The sequence below is a fragment of the Cervus elaphus genome, chromosome 24 (genome assembly GCF_910594005.1).
Source record: "Cervus elaphus chromosome 24, mCerEla1.1, whole genome shotgun sequence".
Classification (NCBI taxonomy): Eukaryota; Metazoa; Chordata; class Mammalia; order Artiodactyla; family Cervidae; genus Cervus; species Cervus elaphus.
Genome location: NC_057838.1, coordinates 39,156,834 through 39,175,585, shown reverse-complemented (window position 1 = coordinate 39,175,585; position 18,752 = coordinate 39,156,834). Strand labels below are relative to the sequence as shown.

General features: G+C 38.7%; 1 protein-coding gene across 1 annotated transcript in view; it reads right to left on the bottom strand.

The window, feature by feature from the left end:
• CNTN3 (contactin 3) overlaps positions 1-18,752 on the bottom strand; it is a 393,558-nt gene that overhangs the window by 40,291 nt on the left and 334,515 nt on the right. The window contains exons 15-20 of the mRNA XM_043886672.1: positions 8,343-8,460; positions 7,286-7,444; positions 7,037-7,186; positions 5,071-5,141; positions 3,887-4,121; positions 694-809 (exon numbers count right to left, since the gene is read on the bottom strand). Of these exons, the coding sequence (XP_043742607.1) occupies positions 694-809; positions 3,887-4,121; positions 5,071-5,141; positions 7,037-7,186; positions 7,286-7,444; positions 8,343-8,460 (849 nt within the window). The remainder of the gene's footprint in view (positions 1-693; positions 810-3,886; positions 4,122-5,070; positions 5,142-7,036; positions 7,187-7,285; positions 7,445-8,342; positions 8,461-18,752) is intronic.

Here is an 18,752-nt window from a genome sequence, read left to right as displayed (position 1 = left end):
CCTGGCCCCACTGTATTTTTCTTTTCTTCACCTGAAATCAGCTTCCACAGGTAGACCTCTGCTCCTTCCATTCCTCCAAAGTGCCATGGAATGTTTCCACTTTCTCTATGTTTACTTCCTTTTTCTGTTAAACCTGAATGCCCTTATGAAACCCTTCAAGGTCTCTCACCCCTCAACCACTCTGTGTGACCTATTCTGATCTTCATTACATTTGGTTGTGTGTTATCCTATTTCACATCACTCATCTTCTTTCACCAAAGAGAATTATTTGAAGGCAAGAACTATATTCTACACAGCTGGCTTCTTTAGAGCCTAGAAGCAACAAGTCCACCAAGAAAATAAGACAAAGCACTGGAGACTGATTTAACTGTCGTCACAATCATCCTACGAACTTTAATACTACAGTTCAATCTTATTTTTTGTCAACCCAGCTAAAAGATTAGGCCCACAGGATACATTATTTCCTTTCATTTTGTTATTATTTTCTTTTCTACCATGCTAAAGTTATTTTCATTCAATTGGTTGAGTTAAAATCAATATTTGTTGATAGTCACAGGGAACAATACAGTGAAACAATTGAACAAAATTCAAACTTTAGCTAAGATGTCATTGCTATAAAGACTTGTAAATGAAAGCAGACAAAGCAGTCTGCCAACATTCATACATGAGCTAATTAATTTTAAAAGATATTACCTCATAACCGAGTAAGTGTCCATTGCTCAATTTCCAAGGAATGGCATTCCATGAAACTTCAATTTCTGAGGAAGACAGGCTATTTGCAGAAACTTGAGATGGAGCTATTGTAGGCTCTGTTTGGGAACAGAATGTGAATTACAGTTATAATTTTGATAGTTAATTTAAAAAATCTACTGAAGTTTTTATTAAAAAAAACATTTTAATGTATTTGAAAATACTACAAAATACTCTTTAAAAATATTTGAAAATATGAACCATGTCTTGGTCATGTCCCATTTCCTAGGAAAAGATGGCATCACAACCACAGGCTTTTTCTTGCTGAACAACCAGAACAACTCTACCCTCCTCTCTGGCACTCCCTTCTTGGTATTCTACTTTTCTCCCTTTTTTCCCCTTTGTTCTTTCCACTATATCATTATTTCTCTCTTTTTCATCCTTCAGCCCCTGTGGGAAATCCTATGTCCATAAAGGCTACCTATTTTTATTTTGGGCCTTGCCAAACAAAAGTCAAGGTCTACAGAATTCATTTACTCAATAAGCATTTAGTGAGTGTCTTGTCCAACCAGGCTCACAAGAGGGGCAAAGTTCAATGAGATCCTGTAGTCTTCTGAAGAAGGAGATAAACCTACACAGAGCTATTACACAGTACAGAGATCCCCTTGGTAATGGAGATCCTGGGGTTTCACAGGCCCTCCGCAGTGATTCTCCCATCTCAGGACACAGCTCTGAGTAGACATGTCTCCTCCCCCAATATTCATTTCTTTGTTAAAGGATCCTGCTCCCTGGCCACGGCTGATGGATATTGACAGCCTGGTCCAAGGATGGGCCTATTAGATACCTTTCTCTTCAGAACATGGGTTTGGAGAAACAAGGAAGACGAGGCCGGTCAATCAGCCCTGGCGCCCTAGAGAAGCCCTAGGTTTCTGAGGGCTCAGAGCTTCCTTGATTAAGGCTCTTCATGAGGTCTGCTATTCAATACCTCCCCCTTTGATTCAGTGAAATGTCTGAGGATATTTCCAATAACTCTCGCTTTTTTCAAAGACCAGTCAAGTCAGATTCTGACATCTGGATCAGACAGCAAGACCTTTAACTGACTCATCATTGGTGGCAGGAACGGTAACAGGAGAAGGAACGTGCAGGAGGCAAGAGGATAGTAAAAGGCTCTGGCTGTTGCCTCCCTCCTAGCTGCCAGCCCCCATCCTGTCTAGGATGCACAGCACCCCAAAGCTCCCTGGTCAAATACCATCACTCCCCAGACCCCTGATCTGCCTTTGTAATGATAATCCTTCTCAGTAACTCTTGGAGAAGAGTTCTGGCTATGAACTTAAAAGCTCCTTCTGCTGCAAAAATTTTGATAATGCCTTTTCCTTATTCTCTCAGAACTCGGTGGAAAAAGAACAAAAATAGGGGGGTGATGGTATGATGAAAAAGTGAGATTTCCTTATTTGTTTTTAGGAATGACAACTGTGGACCCACTTCTGCAATTTACTGTAAGGCCTGGTGGATAGAGGAGATGCTGTGAAATCATATTTCATGAGCTCAGACTACGCAAGAGAAAAAGCCTAAGTTAAAATACTAGCTCAATAGGTCTGTATGGATTTTGGCAAATTCATTAATTTTTCATCAAGCTTCCATTTTCTCCTATGTAAGTGGGAAATGACAATAGTACCAACACATCATTCCTCTTTGGAAAATTCAAATTAGGTAATGTCTGGCTCATAGTAAGCATTCAATACTTGTTACTCCTGTCATTCTAATTAGGCAGAACCACATGAGCTAGCAAATATTCAGCTGCTTTTGACCTACAAAATGGCTTTATAGACTTCTCCTAACACTACTATTATTTTCTAAAGAGGTGCAATAACTGGGACAGAGAGGCAGACAAAGGGAATGAGTCCAGAGTGGAGTGTGTGTGAGTCTATACCAAATGGAACTGGTGAACCCCATCCTCGAACCTGCGAATTCTGTGCTTCACCACTGTCATACTTGTGGTCGTCCCTCTCCAATCTGCTAAAACCTCTCTTTCAACTCTTAGGAACCACTTCATAACTTGAGACTAGAGCACTTCAAAGAGAGTATCTTAATCTTACCCCCAAAAGAAGAAAGCTCTGGAAGGCAGAGCCGCTCCCTGCTTCACAGACTAGAATTCAATGTATTCCCCCTAAACAGATGTTTAACTAATTGTGAACCCCTCTGACTATTCACTGAGTTTCACACTTCAGGTAAGCATGGTTGATCTTTATTACCTGGATGAGGACTCTAACTGTGACTTCAAGCATTCTTCTTTTGAAGAAATACATCTGAACTCACAAAGAACTTCCAAATTGGGGTTTGGGATCACAATTGGATTATTATGTTTGGAACTGATAAAAAGAGCTTCCTCCGTTTATGATGAGGTTACATATCAACAAACACATCGTCAGTCAAAAACAGAAGTTGAAAATGCACTTAATACACCGAATATACTGAAGAGCATGGCTCAGCCTGTGCTGTGTGTATGAGTTGCTTAGTCACGTCCTTCCCTTTGTGACCCCATGGATTGTAGCCTGCCAGGCTCCTCTGGCCATGGGGATTCTCCAGTCTACAATACTAGACTGGGCTACCATGCCCTCCTCCAGGGGATCTTCCCAAACCAGGTCTCCCATATTGCAAGCAGATTCTTTACTGTCTGAACCACCAGTGAAGCCCAAGAATACTGGAGTGGGTAGCCTGACCCTTCTCCAGGGGATCTTCCCAACCCAGGAATCAAACCGGGGTCTCCTGCATTGCAGGCGGTAGATTCTTTACTAGCTGAGCTATCAGGGGAAGCTCTAGCTTAGCTTAGCCTATCTTAAACAGGCCCTGGACAATTACATTAGCCTCCAGTTGGGCAAAATCAATTAATACAAGGCCTATTTTACAATAAAGTGTTGACCATCTTGTGTAATTTATTGGCTACTGTACTTGAAGTGAAAAACAGAACGGAGAATGGTTAAATGATACAGAATGGTCATACATGTATCCACTGTTGACCCCTGTGGTTGCCTGGCCAACTAGGAGCTGTGTCTACTGCTGCCCAACACCCTGATACATTATTTGACTCCACATCACCGGCCCAGGAAAAGACTGAACCAAAGTAAAATTTCCACTGAATATGTGTCCCACTTCACACCACTGTAAAGTTGAAAAATCATTAATAGCCTTTCCATACCTTCTTCTGCAGAGAAAACTGTTGTCACTGGGCTAAACGGTCCCTCACCTTTGTTATTATAAACACCCACTTTAACTTCATACAGTGAAAATGGCAGGATGCTTTCATTCCTAAAGACGTATCTTGGGGTATCAGGAGATGTGACCACTGTCTGGATCCAGTTGGTTACTCCAAGAGGGCGGAAAGCAACAACATACCCAAAACCTTCACCATTCTGTAGTTCTTCAGGGATTGGCTATAAAGAAAAGACATATTAAATCACACTTTCACATGAGGGCATGGTAAAAATAAATTCAACTATGATGTGGAGTCTTTTCTAAAAGTCATTAAATAATAATCTTCATTGTACTAAGTGGCTGGATTAAGAAAAGAGAAAAAGGACAGGGAGACAGTGAGCTGCCTTAAAATAGACACATGCCACTCTTTCATAGCCATCCAGATAGCTAACTAGAATTTTCCAAAATAATTTAGATTTTTGAGCATCCTGTAGCCCCAATTTGAGTTCTGAGTAATAAAGATATACTTTCAGTTGAAATACTGCATCTCTAAATTAAATAAAAATCATCTCCTCCCTAATGTTGATCTTATAGAAAAAATTATATATTGACATGATAATTCAGTGCAAGAATAAAACTTTAAGAAAGGAAGTAAAATCAAGGTTTTAAGCTCAAAGCTGTATTTGCATCGTGTCAAAAATTTCTATTGATACTCCATGATCTCTTGACTTCTTATTTCTCCATCAACATCTTCAAAAAAGAAAGACAACTCTAGTGCCTTCTGGCTTTGTTAGTTAACATTCTTCCTAATTATGACATAAAGCAAGGGCTGAGAGAATGGCCAGAAAGCAGCAATGCCTGGAGCAGGGGCATGTGCACCATCAGTGGGGGAACAGCTCCAGGGTCAACAGTCAAGACTTGACTCATCCCCAGCCAGATGACCTTGGGCAAATTATTTAATATCTCTATGCCTTAGTGTTTTTAACCTAAAAAAAAAATGTTGTAAGCATAAAATGAAAAATAAATGCAAAATGCTAGGAACAGAGATTAACACAAAGTGAACATTAAAAAATATGAGCCAGTATTAATAGTTCTACCACCATCACTAGCACCACCAGCATCACCCAGGAAGCCAGGGCTGTGGGAAGACCATCACCCTAAGGGGGCAGACGCTGCCCAGACACTTACATCCCAGGTGATCACCAGTTCAGACCGGCTCCCACCTCCTCCACTGACTTCTGAAGGAGGCACTTCTGGCACTACACAGGTTAGAGAGAAGAGATGAAACCCTATTCACATTTGGTAATATTTATCGGAAAGAAGATTCAACATTGTTTACTTTTAATATCTGAATAATTCTACAACTGGCATATTACGTGTGCATGTGTGTATATACATGCAATATGTATGTGTGTATATCTAAATATATTTATCTTTTGGGGAGATAATCACATGACTTACATTTGCATAAAATTATTAAAGATTCAAAATATCTCAAACAGTAAGAAAAAATTACTCAGTATGAAGGTTAATAAAAAAGTATTTCATGAGGGATTATGATAAATCAATCCAGCATGGAAATTTTTTCCCCAAGTGTCAAAGTTACTTTTTTTTAATTGAAATATAGTTGATTAACAATGTTTTAGGTGTACAGCAAAGTGATTCAATTATAGACATATATACATACATATGTACACACACACACATATATATTTTTCAGATTCTTTTCCCTTATAGTTATTGCAAGATATTGAATACAATTCCCGATGCTATACAGTAGGTCCTGGTTTTTTATCTATTTTATATATAGTAGTGTGTATCTGTTAATCCCAAATTTCTAATTTATCCTGCCCCTTTCCTTCTCCCTTTGGGAACGTTTCTTTTCTATGTCTGTGAATCTATTTCTGTTTTGTAAATCAGTTCATTTGTACCATGTTTTTAGAGTCCACATATAAGTAACATCATATGATATTACAGGCTTTCTTGCAGCCTTTCTTTCTGCCTTAATTTTACTTGGTATGATAATTTCTAGGCCTAGCCACGTAAGCATGAACATTTAACGTGTGACTACCCTAAGTAAAGATAGAATTCTCAGAACACTGACTTTATATGAAAATGACTCACACTGAAATCTCCAAATCCTGTTCTTTTATGAATCTCACACAGGCATTCGATTTCTCACTAACAGAAATTTATATTTTGTAAATCTCATGACACACCCAGAGCATAAGATACCTAAAGGTAGTGCTTGTTGTGTTCACAGCTGTACCCACTGTACCTACAAAGGCCTCAGCACACAGCAGATACTTCCTACACATATTTCTGTGAATAAATGAACAGAGTCTCAAGACAGACGTGGTTCCCCAATTTCTCATAATTCCTGGCACAAACATTCTATGCATTGTCCTAAGCGAAAAAGCATCATGAAAATTACTGAAATATATTCCATGACTGCTATCTTGGCCTTGTTCCAAAGTGATATATCAGCTGTATTTCAAACCTAATGTTAGTCTACAGATTCTGAAAAGCAAAGTCTTAAATCCTGTCTGATGCCTCAATAACATGATAACATACACAGTTTCTGTTCTGCGGTTTCAATGTTAGGCTGTTTTTAGCATTACAAAGGGGTCTTATAGTTAATATTAATAGTTGCCCCTCATGAAAATTTTAAAAATAATTCTCTCTTAATTTAATACTCAAGGAGCCAAAATATACCTATTTATCAATCACTTAAGCTCATTCACTGAGCTTGGAGGGCAGAATGAGATTTCCTAGCAGCTGATCTCCCAAAAGTCATTATCCTACCAATTTGTCAATGCTTGTTATAAATGAAAACAGCACTTCCCCTGCTAACAGGGTGACGATGTCAGATAGTAATTATAACCTTAAGTGACAAAAACATAGTCACTCTACATGCACTAATGAAGGCCGGCGCTGGACTGAACTCTTGCAAATGTCACACTACATCAGATTCACTTACACGTGTGTCTTTTGACAAATGCCATATGGCCAGTCTGCCGTGAGATAGGTCAGATAGTTGCAATGAGGCATTATTGAGGCTGAACCCCTGCCGGCCTGGGGATCAAGGGCAAAAGTGGAAACACACACCGAGGAAGACCTATGAAGCCATGACTCAGAAAACAAAAACACTAACCTGCCTCTTCAGTTCTTACTTTTTCTGAGGGTAAACTGGGTTCTCCACCTCCGATTTTGTTACTGGCTACAACCCGAAATTCGTACTCCACCCATGGATTTAACTCGACTACGGTAGCTGTGTGTGTTTTCCCATCAATGACCTCAGGCACTACAAAGGAATATTTCAGAGAGGTAAACGTTTGCGCATCTTAGGGTTGATCTGAAATCCATTCATTTGCACCAGTGGCATCTGCCTCTCCCCCTTTACCTGTTGTGGCTGTTTGCCAACCCACGGAGAAGGGCGTCCTCGCCTGGACAGAATAGGCTATAACTGGGCTGTGGTTGTCTGTACCTTCTTTCCAAGAGAGCTGGGCTGTTGTGTCTGTAATTTCATCTACCTTCACGTTCTCTGGTGGCCCAGGTGAACCTATGGAAGGCAAAAATGCAAACAACAGTTCAGTTCAGTCCAGTCACTCAGTCATGTCTGACTCTAGTTAGCAATTCCATAAACCAAAGTGAAGAACCTGCCTCATGACACGTGAATACCTCCAATGGATCCCAATTTCAAAAGCACGTATGGAAAAAGGAATTTTCCCTGGCAATAAAACAACCATTTTCTTTCTTTTGCATTCCTGTTGTTAGATATTAAATCTGGATTTTGAGCCATAAATTCCAAAGGCATAACACTCCACGACTGCAAATGACATCTGCTTTTTGAGTCTTCTGTTTGGCAGGATTCCTGTACCTTTCCAAATTCAATAACCTTCACTTTTGCGTGAAGCCTTTTTTTAAAAAAAAATCTCCTGGGACATCTCTGAAGTTTCCAGTTTGTTATCTAGAGCTGTTTTATTCTACAATGCACTCTGGGTCATTTTTCAGCCCAGTAGCAAATCAGTACTTTGGACAGAAGCTCAAATTGGCAAATTTTCTCAGGCATTCTGGATGATCCTGGTTTTTTTGAAGTACACACACACATACAACACACACACACACACACACACACACTCTATCACTATTCTCTTTCACATTAAACACTATCACTGAATTAATGACATGTTCAAAAACACATCAGCTTGGCAGCAGCTGTGGAATGCTTATTACTGTGAGAGCTATTGGAATGACAGAATTGAGATTTTTGTTTCTTTGAATTAGCATCAGTCCTCGTTGGTACATCTTCTGGTCTATTTGGGTGGGGTGGGGATCAAATCAATATTATAACTTGCATGCTCATATTGCTATCTCATCATGGTTTTTTTCTTCAGCGAGGAAGGCTCCATTAACATGTTTAAAAACAAAACAAAACACACTGAGCCATTAACACTTACCTCTTACTATGAGGTCAGCGGCAGATGAAACACTGTCCACCCCCGTCTGCACCATACAAACATATTTTCCACTGTGCTTCAACTGAATGTTTCTGATCATTAAATCACCTGATGAACTCTGTTGGAAAACACAGGTAATGAGCATATTATTATTCAGAAAACACTGAGAATCTTAAAGGCCATATTCAACAACACCATTGGGACAAAACCCATATTTAGAGAGAAGACCTAGGTGGTTACAAAACAGAAGATTGCTCCAATGGAAAGTATGGAAATAAAAACAAGTTAAAAACCATACATGACTGCAGACATAGGTTTTTGTAGCTAAATAAATGACAAGCTTTCCCCTGAGCATTTATGGTTTCACAGATAAATAAGGGCAGAGATTACAGTCTCAGAGTCTATTTACTTCCACTAGGGTGACACTTCTTTTTATATCCACTGCTCAGCACCAGCTCAACTCTTTTCTCTTGTTCCAGCCTCTCTGCAATTATCTGCCTGAGAAGAAGAGGGAAGCGTTTAGGTATCTGGTGGGAGATAAATGCAGCACGACAAGGGGATTACCATGGTTGAGACACTTTTCTGAGCTCTTTGAAGTTTAAAAAGCCTAATGCTGTTTAATTCCTTTGCTACAGAATTTAGGGACAGTCAGTATGAACCCCTCAGTAAGAAGAAATGAAACATTTTAAACCAAAAAATAATAGCTGCCCATAAAGACACTGGCTGGCATTTCCCAGTGCCAATTAATGAAGCAAATGTATTTCTAAAAGCTCAACTTCAAATAGTCCTCATTTTAAAAGAATGTAAAATCATGTTCATATAATGACTAACTACAGGCCAGTTTCATGCATTAGTAAAAGTATGAATTGAAATAAAATGATTTGGAAAGCAAAGCCTTTTGAAAAGGATCACTTACTGGGAAAATCTCTAAACTGGTACAGACAAGGAAGCAATGAGTGGTTTGTCTTATAAATTAAAAGGGTAATTTTGCTTTTGGGTTTTCCTAGTATTTGTTGAAAGATGGATTCCACTATCTTGTTTTTAGGTAATTTCCCAAGATCTTCTCTAGGGTGACTTCTTAAATATTGCTTCAGATCCTCAGGACTTTAAATGGTCTATACATTCTCTGATGGTTTGGACAGTGTGGCTTTAGCATGATTTTCTTGAGTACTGGGAATAGACAGATGGGAGGTGATTGATGGCGGTAATTAAATAATAATCCAGAAACTGTTAAGTTTGCACATTTTACTTTCATCAAGTTAAACTTTTTACTTTCTCTCCCTCTCTCTCTTTCTCCTCAGGGTTGTTTAGAAATTTATCCCTAGGAGAAAACCTTCAATGCTTGCTGACCTTTAGAAACTCTCGGGTTTTATGATCTCCATAACCTCACAGGAGGTTGATTATCATTTCTATAGAAATCTCTTATTTTCAGTGAAGTAAGAACTGTTACGATTAAATTCCATTAAGGCATTAGGGTAAGCTATTATTATTTCCTGTGTTTATTTGCTTATTTTGATAGCAGTTGTGTAAAAAGGGGCTGAAAGCAGGATTTTCTTTATGTCTGTAGATTCATGAATACAGTTTATAGGCACATAAGCTGGTTTTGCTTCTTGAAGAAGTAAAAAAAAAAAAAAAAAAAAGACTGATGTTGGGTTTGTCATTTCTGTTCATTTCAGTATTGATGGGTGAAGAGAGACATAACTTAGCTAGTTTATGTAATACCCAAACCATCTTCCTGAAGAAATATAGCTAGGCTCACGATCAAGGGAAATATAACTTTTAATTATTTTTTACACTGAAAGTGAAAATGGAAGCAATGAACATGCAGACAAGGAACAATTGAGTTTTTCTTTCGGAACCAACATGAAATTGAGTAGATGAATACATTAGTGAAAAATAAAATGCAGCAAAAACTAAGAAGGATCCTGTCCTTAATTTTTGTTTTTCTCAGTAGACTAAATTTATATTATTCCTCTTCTAGTGCTTTTTCTCTCTCACCCTATCTGTTGTCTTTTAATGAAGCAATATAAAGAGTCAAGATTGATCTTAACAAAATTTCATTAAATGCTTGCCATGTATGATTCACTTGAGGTTAGAGAAGTAAGTGCCTTATATATAACCTCTGCTCTGTAGGATAGAAACCTAAGTCAGGGTTTTATGTGTGTGAGAAAAAAGTTATGTTTACAAATTTATGGAAGTTTATTTAATAAAGGTTCAATGAATCGCATGGCACATACCATATATATACAACCTCAGAATGAAAGAGGAAAGAAACTTCCAGTCCCGCTGAGGATACGGAGCAACCAGAACTCTTATTATTACTAATGGGAGTGAGGACTGGTGCAATTACTCTGGAACTCTGTTTAGAAATATCTACTAAGGCAGGATATAAACATAATCTACAACCCGGCAGTTCCACCCCTATTACATACTTTACAGATACGTGTGCATATGCTCACCAAAGACGTTTATAAGAATGTCTGTGGTAGTACTAACTGGAATAGCTAAAAGATGGAAACAATCTAAAGTCCATCACAATAAAGCAGCTTAATAAGCAGTGAAATCTTCATTTAACAAAATACTAACAGACCATGAAAATCAATGAACTATAACTACACAGATCACGCACAGCCAAGCCTCAACATAAATAAAAGATATAAATCAGATAGAAAAGAGTAAAGTGATACTGACCTATCATATCATAAATCTGGATTGTGACTCTCTTTGGTGGGATACTTAGTACTGCAATGAAGCAATCACTAGGACTTCTGGAGCAGGGGTTCCTTTGCTTCTGGATTTCACTGTTGTTTACTTGAATGGGTTCATTTTGTGAAAACTCATCAGGCTATACATTTATAGCTTGTGTATTTTGGGGGAGAACATAATAGCTCTCAAGATGCAGTTATTCTAATGTGTAACTATGTGTAACTATGGCTCTAAAAGCACCACTGTAAACAGGACCATAGTTGAAGTGGTCAAAAAACATGGCTGTAATTCTAAACTTCAATTTCTTTCACAAGAACAAAATGCGTAATAATAATAAAAATACTATTAATGAGACCATTTGATACTTTCTTATTAAAATGAAAATGACTATTCTCAGACATTAAAAAAAAGATAAAAATGGACAAGGGAATTCCAAAAGGAAGTTTCACTTGGATCAAACCAATCTTGTCCCCATCAGTTTTCACTGTTAATGGTTAAAATACATGTAATTAATTACTGATTATAATAGAGAGAATAGGAGAAGTGTCCAGAAAAAATCCAAATAGAATTAGTCTATTCACTGTATAATAGCACTTGATAGATTATTTTTCAATATAGTCATCAGTAAAATTACATCTATTATTTAGAAATATTTAGAAACAAGCTTGTAATCCCTTGAGTGTAAACATAATTCACACAAAGCAACTTACAAACATTACAAACATTAATACTCTTTGAATAAATTCTTAGGAGCACAATAACTTTTTGAATAAAAATAGCTTCTACTTTATTATCTCTTAAATTTGTGCTTTAGTCTTTCTTCGTACAGTTTTCCTAAATTCTCCTTCCCTCCACCTCAGATAGAATGGACTAGAATTAGAATACAGAAGCAAATCTTCATTTCCCTATTCCTATTTCCCTTAAAACATCTACCTCAAACTGTAGCAGTATAATTTCAGTCTTTCAGAGAGCAAGTCTTATTTCTATGCTGCTGATCAGAGCATTACTTGAAAATGGAGCTTTTTAGTAATAGAAGAGCCCTGTTCCTACAGGTTAAACAGGGTTTTAAGATGAGGCAGACATTTCCTTAAGTCATACGAATTTTAGTTCTTTCGCAAAAGCACTATCTTTTTAAATATGATCATTGATTCAAAAAATATTCATTAAACAATGGCTGTACTTTAGTCACTGGGGATACCATGGTGAGGGGAAAAAAACAACAAAAAAACAGTCCTTATGTTCATGGAGCTTAAAGCTGAAAGATTAATCAAATGACTACTACAGTCAGTCAGTTCAGTCGCTCAGTTGTGTCCGACTCTTTGCGACTCCATGAATCGCAGCACGCCAGGCCTCCCTTGCATGCTTCCAGGTCCATCACCAACTCCCGGAGTTTACTCAAACTCATGCCCATCGAGTCAGTGATGCCATCCAGCCATCTTATCCTCTGTCGTCCCCTTCTCCTCCTGCCCCCAATCCGTCCCAGCATCTGGGTCTTTTCCAATGAGTCAGCTCTTCACATGAGGTGGCCAAAGTCTTGGAGTTTCAGCTTCAGCATCAGTCCTTCCAATGAACACCCAGCACTGATCTCCTTTAGGATGGACCGGTTGGATCTCCTTGCAGTCCAAGGGACTCTCAAGAGTCTTCTCCAATACCGCAGTTCAAAAGCATCAATTTTTCAGCGCTCAGCTTTCTTCATAGTCCAACTCTCACATCTATACATGACCACTGGAGAAACCATAGCCTTGACTAGACGGGCCTTTGTTGCCAATGTAATGTCTCTGCTTTTTAATATGCTGTCTAGGTTGGTCGTAACTTTCCTTCCAAGGAGTAAGCGTCTTTTAATTTCATGGCTGCAATCACCATCTGCAGTGATCTTGGAGCCCAAAATGACTACTACAAATCAATGTAAAAGTAAAGTGTAATGCAAGGTCAAAGTACGCAGACAAATCTATGACTTTCTGGAGTCTCAATATAGTTAGTATCCGCAATAGGAACAGAAGCTATCTAGCAAAAGAGGGTTAGAAAAAATGGTCTATATTAGAGACTTACAGAGACGGCAATGGCAACTCACTCCGGTACTCTTGCCTGGAAAATCCTATGGACGGAGGAGCCTGGTGGGCTGCAGTCCATGGGGTCTCTAAGAGTCAGCCACAACCGAGTGACTTCACTTTCACTTTTCACTTTCATGCATTGGAGAAGGAAATGGCAGCCCACTCCAGTGTTCTTGCCTGGAGAATCCCAGGGACGGGGGAACCTGGTGGGCTGCCATCTATGGGGTCGCACAGAGTTGGATATGACTGAAGCGACTTAGCAGCAGCAGCAGCAGAGAATTACACATATGCAGAGACTCTAAGACAGGTGAGAAAATAGTCTACTTTGAGAGTGTGAGGGGTAGAGTATGTCAGGGGGATAATCAATTTACAAATCCAAATGAATAAGCCTCCCCCACTACCAAAAGCTCCATTTAATTTTGCTGTAGCTGATTTCAGGTTCATACTCATGTCTTAATGACAGTACATTTTTTTATTATATTTGAAAAAACTCAAAGAACTTTGCTAAGTAATTAAGAATTACTTACTTATCTAATTATATGCTCATCTAATTACATAGATTTCTACAAGTAAAGATCATATTTACAGAACATGTTACATGTATAAACAGTAAATGGATTTATAAGCCAAATCATCTTTGAAGTAAATGCTAAGGGAAAGTCCAGAGTGCATGAGATGAATTAGAAGAGAAGTTTGTTAATTTTCCCATATATTTTCTTAGGTGATGATGGGAATGAAATTTCTGATATAATTTAAAAACCACTCTGTACTGAAAGAAAAACACTACACAATAACCCACACCAGGTGAAGATAAGGAAGCAGACAGCTCATCACTAAATACAGGTAAGCTGAAAGTACACTGCGAGATATACTGCATGCTAAAAGTCAAAGTATAAAATAAACCTTGGAACTTGGAAAACCTCTTGAACCCTGCAAATATAACATGAACTTTCAATAAAACAAATTTTCAGCAAAAACTAATTCCCTAGTAAGCACTCTTAATATAAATGCTGCTGCTGGGCTGCCAAGAAGCATAATTTGCCAGTTTAAGCGGGAAAAAAGGTATTTTGAAAACAATTTGGAAGGCAAGGTAGAATAGAATTGCTTCTCTTTTTAAAATCACTTTTACACAGCCTATTATTGTACAGACTCCAATATTAATCATTCATCCCAGCAACTGGGTTGTCTTCCAAGCCCTGACAATGCATGTAAATCATACTCAGGAACCCTGCAACAGTCTAACCAGTAGATTACCTCTGAAACCTGAGTGGTGGTTTTAACTGTGAAGGTCCCTGAGGGAATTGGTGGCGGATGTGAGTCACCTCTGTATTTCTGACCAACCAAGTTAAGTCCCCCCAACACATCACAAATGGTTGCGACATGGCCACCTGTTTTACAGATGGACACTGCTCACCCAAGGAACAGAAATTACTGGCAACCACTGAAAGATGAAGACAGACCCTAACACTGGAAATGGTGTTAGTTTTTCTGATTGATTAATAGTTTCATCTGAAACTTTGATGCCAAGTTATCTACAGAGGTCACATTTAGGGCAGTAATAAGCAATTGGCTCACATCAAATTTTTTTTTTTTACTTTCTTTGGTACCAATAAATTGGAATAAATGATACTTTATAGATTCAAAGCATTAGATCTGATAGAGTACCTGAAGAACTATGGACAGAGGTTCGTGACATTGTACAGGAGGTAATGATCAAGACCATCCCCAAGAAAAAGGCAAAATGGTTGTCAGAGGAGGTCTTACAAATAGCTGTGAAAAGAAGAGAAGCAAAGGGCAAAGGAGAAAAGGAAAGATATGCCTATTTGAATGCAGAGTTCCAACGAAGAGCAAGGAGAGATAAGAAAGCCTTCATCAGTGATCAATGCAAAGAAATAGAGGAAAACAACAGAATGAGAAAGACTAGAGATCTCTTCAAGAAAATTAGAGATACCAAAGGAACTTTTCAAGCAAAGATGGGCACAATAAAGGACAGAAATGGTATTGACCCAACAAAAGCAGAAGATATTAAGAAGAGGTGGCAAGAACACACAGAAGAACTGTACTAAAAAGATCTTCACAACCCAGATAATCAAGATGGTGTGATCACTCACCTAGAGCCAGACTTGGAATGCAAAGTCAAGTGGGCCTTAGGAAGCATCATTACGAACAAAGCTAGTGGAGGTAATGGAATTCCAGTTGAGCTATTTCAAATCCTAAAAGATGATGCCGTGAAAGTGCTTCACTCAATATGCCAGCAAATCTGGAAAACTCAGCAGTGGCCACAGGCCTGGAAAAGGTCAGTTTTCATTCCAATCCCAAAGAAAGGCAATGCCAAAGAATGTTCAAACTACTGGACAATTGCACTCATCTCACACACTAGCAAAGTAATGCCAGGCTTCTACATGACAAGCCAGGCTTCAACAGTATGTAAACTGTGAACTCCCAGATGTTCAAGCTGGATTTAGAAAAGGCAGAAGAACCAGAGATCAAAGTGCCAACACTGGGTCACTGAAAAAGCAAGAGAGTTCCAGAAAAATGGCTACTTTTGCTTTATTGACTACGCCAAAGTCTTTGACTGTGTTGATCACAACAAACTGTGAAAAATTCTTAAAGAGATGGGAATACCAGACCTTATTTGCCTCCTGAGAAACCTGGATGCAGGTCAAGAAGCAACAATTAGAATCAGACATGGAACAATGGACTGGTTCCAAATCGGGAAAGGAGTACTTCAAGTCTGTATATTGTCACCCTGCTTATTTAACTTAAATGCAGAGTACATCATGAGAAATGTTGGACTGGATGAAGCACAAGCTGGAATCAAGATTACTGGGAGAAATATTGATCATCTCAGACATGCAGATGACACCACCCTTATGGCAGAAAGTGAAGAACTAAGAGTGAAAGAGGAGAAAGTGAAAGGAGAGTGAAAAAGTTGGCTTAAAGCTCAACATTCAGAAAACTAAGATCATGGCATCTGGTCCCATCACTTCATTGCAAATAGAAGGGGAAACAGTAGAAACACTGACAGACTGGGCTCCAAAATCACTGCAGATGGTGACTGCAGCCATGAAATTAAAAGACGCTTGCTCCTTGGAAGAAAAGTTGTGACCAACCTAGACAGCATACTAAAAAGTAGAGACATTACTTTGGCAACAATGGTCTGTCTAGTCAAAATTATGGTTTTCCAGTAGTCATGTATGGATGTGAGAGCTGGACTACAAAGAAAGCTGAGCACCAAAGAATTGATACTTTTGAACTATGGTGTTGGAGAAGACTCTTGAGAATCCCTTATACTGCAAGGAGACAAAACCAAGCAATCCTAAAGGAAATCAGTCCTGAATATTCATTGGAAGGACTGATGTTGAAGCTGAAGTTCCAGTACTTTGGCCACCTGATGCGAAGAACTGACTCATTTGAAAAGACTCTGATGCTGGGAAAGATTGAAGGAGTGAGGAGAAACGGATGACAGAGGATGAGATGGTTGGAAGGCATCACCAACTCAATGGACATGAGTTTGAGTAAACCCAAAAGTAAACTTTTGAGTATAAGTTTGGTGATGGACAGGGAGGCCTGGCATGCTGCAGTTCATGGGGTCGCAAAGAGTTGGACACGACTGAGTAACTGAACTGAACTGATCCTTTACGATTTAGATATAAGCTTCTCCTATCATAATTATTGCAAGAGTGACATATAAAAGATAAAAACTTGGTCAAAGACCCTTCAGACATATTTTTAGTTGTATCTTGTCAGGGAATGTTTGACGGGAGGATTCCTACATGCTATCTCTCATGAGTCCTTTGTCCCTCTTCAAGCAGAACAGCACGCTGCTCCCAGGGACTGAGGTCATTGTGTGAGGCAAGCATGAGTCTCCTTTAGTAAACATTCTCCTTAGGACAAAACAGCTTAATCTCCTTCCCCTTTCTTGAGATATGGATTGTCTCCTGACCTTGTGGTAACAGTTGCTGTACATTTGGTTTTCTGATCTCTATCATTCCCGAAAGAAGTTTCTTGTACTGCAGCCTATATATACTCATAGAAAAATCATTAAAGCACCTTTGCTCCATCAGAGCTTAGGTCCCCGGGTCTTTTTTGTCTCTCTCTCTCTCTCTTTCTCTCTTTCACTTTCTTATCGTCGACTCCGCACCACAAGGTTCCGTTCCATTAAAGGACCCCAACAAATGGCGCCAAGGAACAGGGACACTGGTATACGTGGCATATCGGGCGGACTGACTCAGGGACCTATTGAGGTCGGTAAGTACTAAGGCATGGGTTAAACGGCTGGCCAGCCCCATTATTTTTCTACTTTACTTCACCATTTGTTTAAATTTCAGGAACTTCTGGCTTCACGGCAATGAATAGAGGCTTGCCTTTAAACAGTAGTTGAACATAATCCTTAGTTTCCTGATAAATGCAGTTTTGATTTAGAAATTTGGCTCCAGGTCAAAGAAAATGTTAAATGAGCAGCCAAACAAGGAAAAAATATTCCAATTGACCTCTAGCCCCTATGGGCTCTTATTAAAGCTATAATTCTGCCATTTCAAGGTACATTCTAGCCCTTCCAATATTCAGCAACATACAGAACACTTATTACATAAATATAAATTAAATGATTAAACTTTACAAAAGGCCCAATTAAAACAATACAAAATATCTCAAAATTTTCTTACTAGCCCTGCCCCGGCTGCTCCAAATGCTTCTCCTCTGCCAACAGTCGCAACTCCAAAAGTCTCTCCTTTGTTGGAACCTAATGAAAAGTTATGCTAATTTTTAAGCTAGATTAGAAGCTGCTATTTCCCGTACTGTAATCAGAGAAGAAACCAAAAAACAGCTAGAGAAATTATTTGCTTATGAGAATGCAAATCAGAAATGTCAAAGAGCTATAGCTGCAATTTGTGAGACTAGGACTATTATTGATTATTTAAAAGCTTATCGCAATCTAGGATCAGAAACTCAAAAGATGCAAATGCTGATTGAGGCAATGGCTACTACCTTTAAAAAGGGAAATGAAAGATACTTTAATTGTGGAGATAAAAATCATTTAAAAAGAGACTGCCCTAAAAAGGCTAATAATACCAAAAAATTTGCCCTCGCTGCCATAGAAGAATGCACTGGGCCAAAAGTTGTAAATTTAAATTTGATATTGATGGAAAACCTATTCCAGGGAACTCCAAACAGGAGCAAATTCTATCTTTTCCCTCAAACCCTCAACATCCAGCAGTACTGCCGTCGATATACCAGCCCTAAATGATTTTTTCCTTTACCCTCAAGCAGTCCCTACTAGAGTGCCTACCAGACTTTTTGGACCCCTGCCCCCACAAACTTTTGGTCTTTTGCTTGGCTGATCTAGTCTGACTTCTAAAGGAATTACTGTTCACCCTGGAATAATTGATTCAGATTATAAAGGAGATATTCAAATTCTGATGTCATCTCAGATTCTATGGCAATTCAAAAAGGGGGACAAAATTGCTCAATTACTTCTTTTACTTTACATTTCTATTAATTCCTCTAATAATGTACGGACAGATGGGTTTGAAAGTACAGATCAAAAACAATCTTTGTGGACATCATTAGTATCTGAGTATGCCCGACCAAATATAAATATCAAAATTAATGGTAAAAGATTTTCTGGTCTCCTTGACACTGGATCTGATAT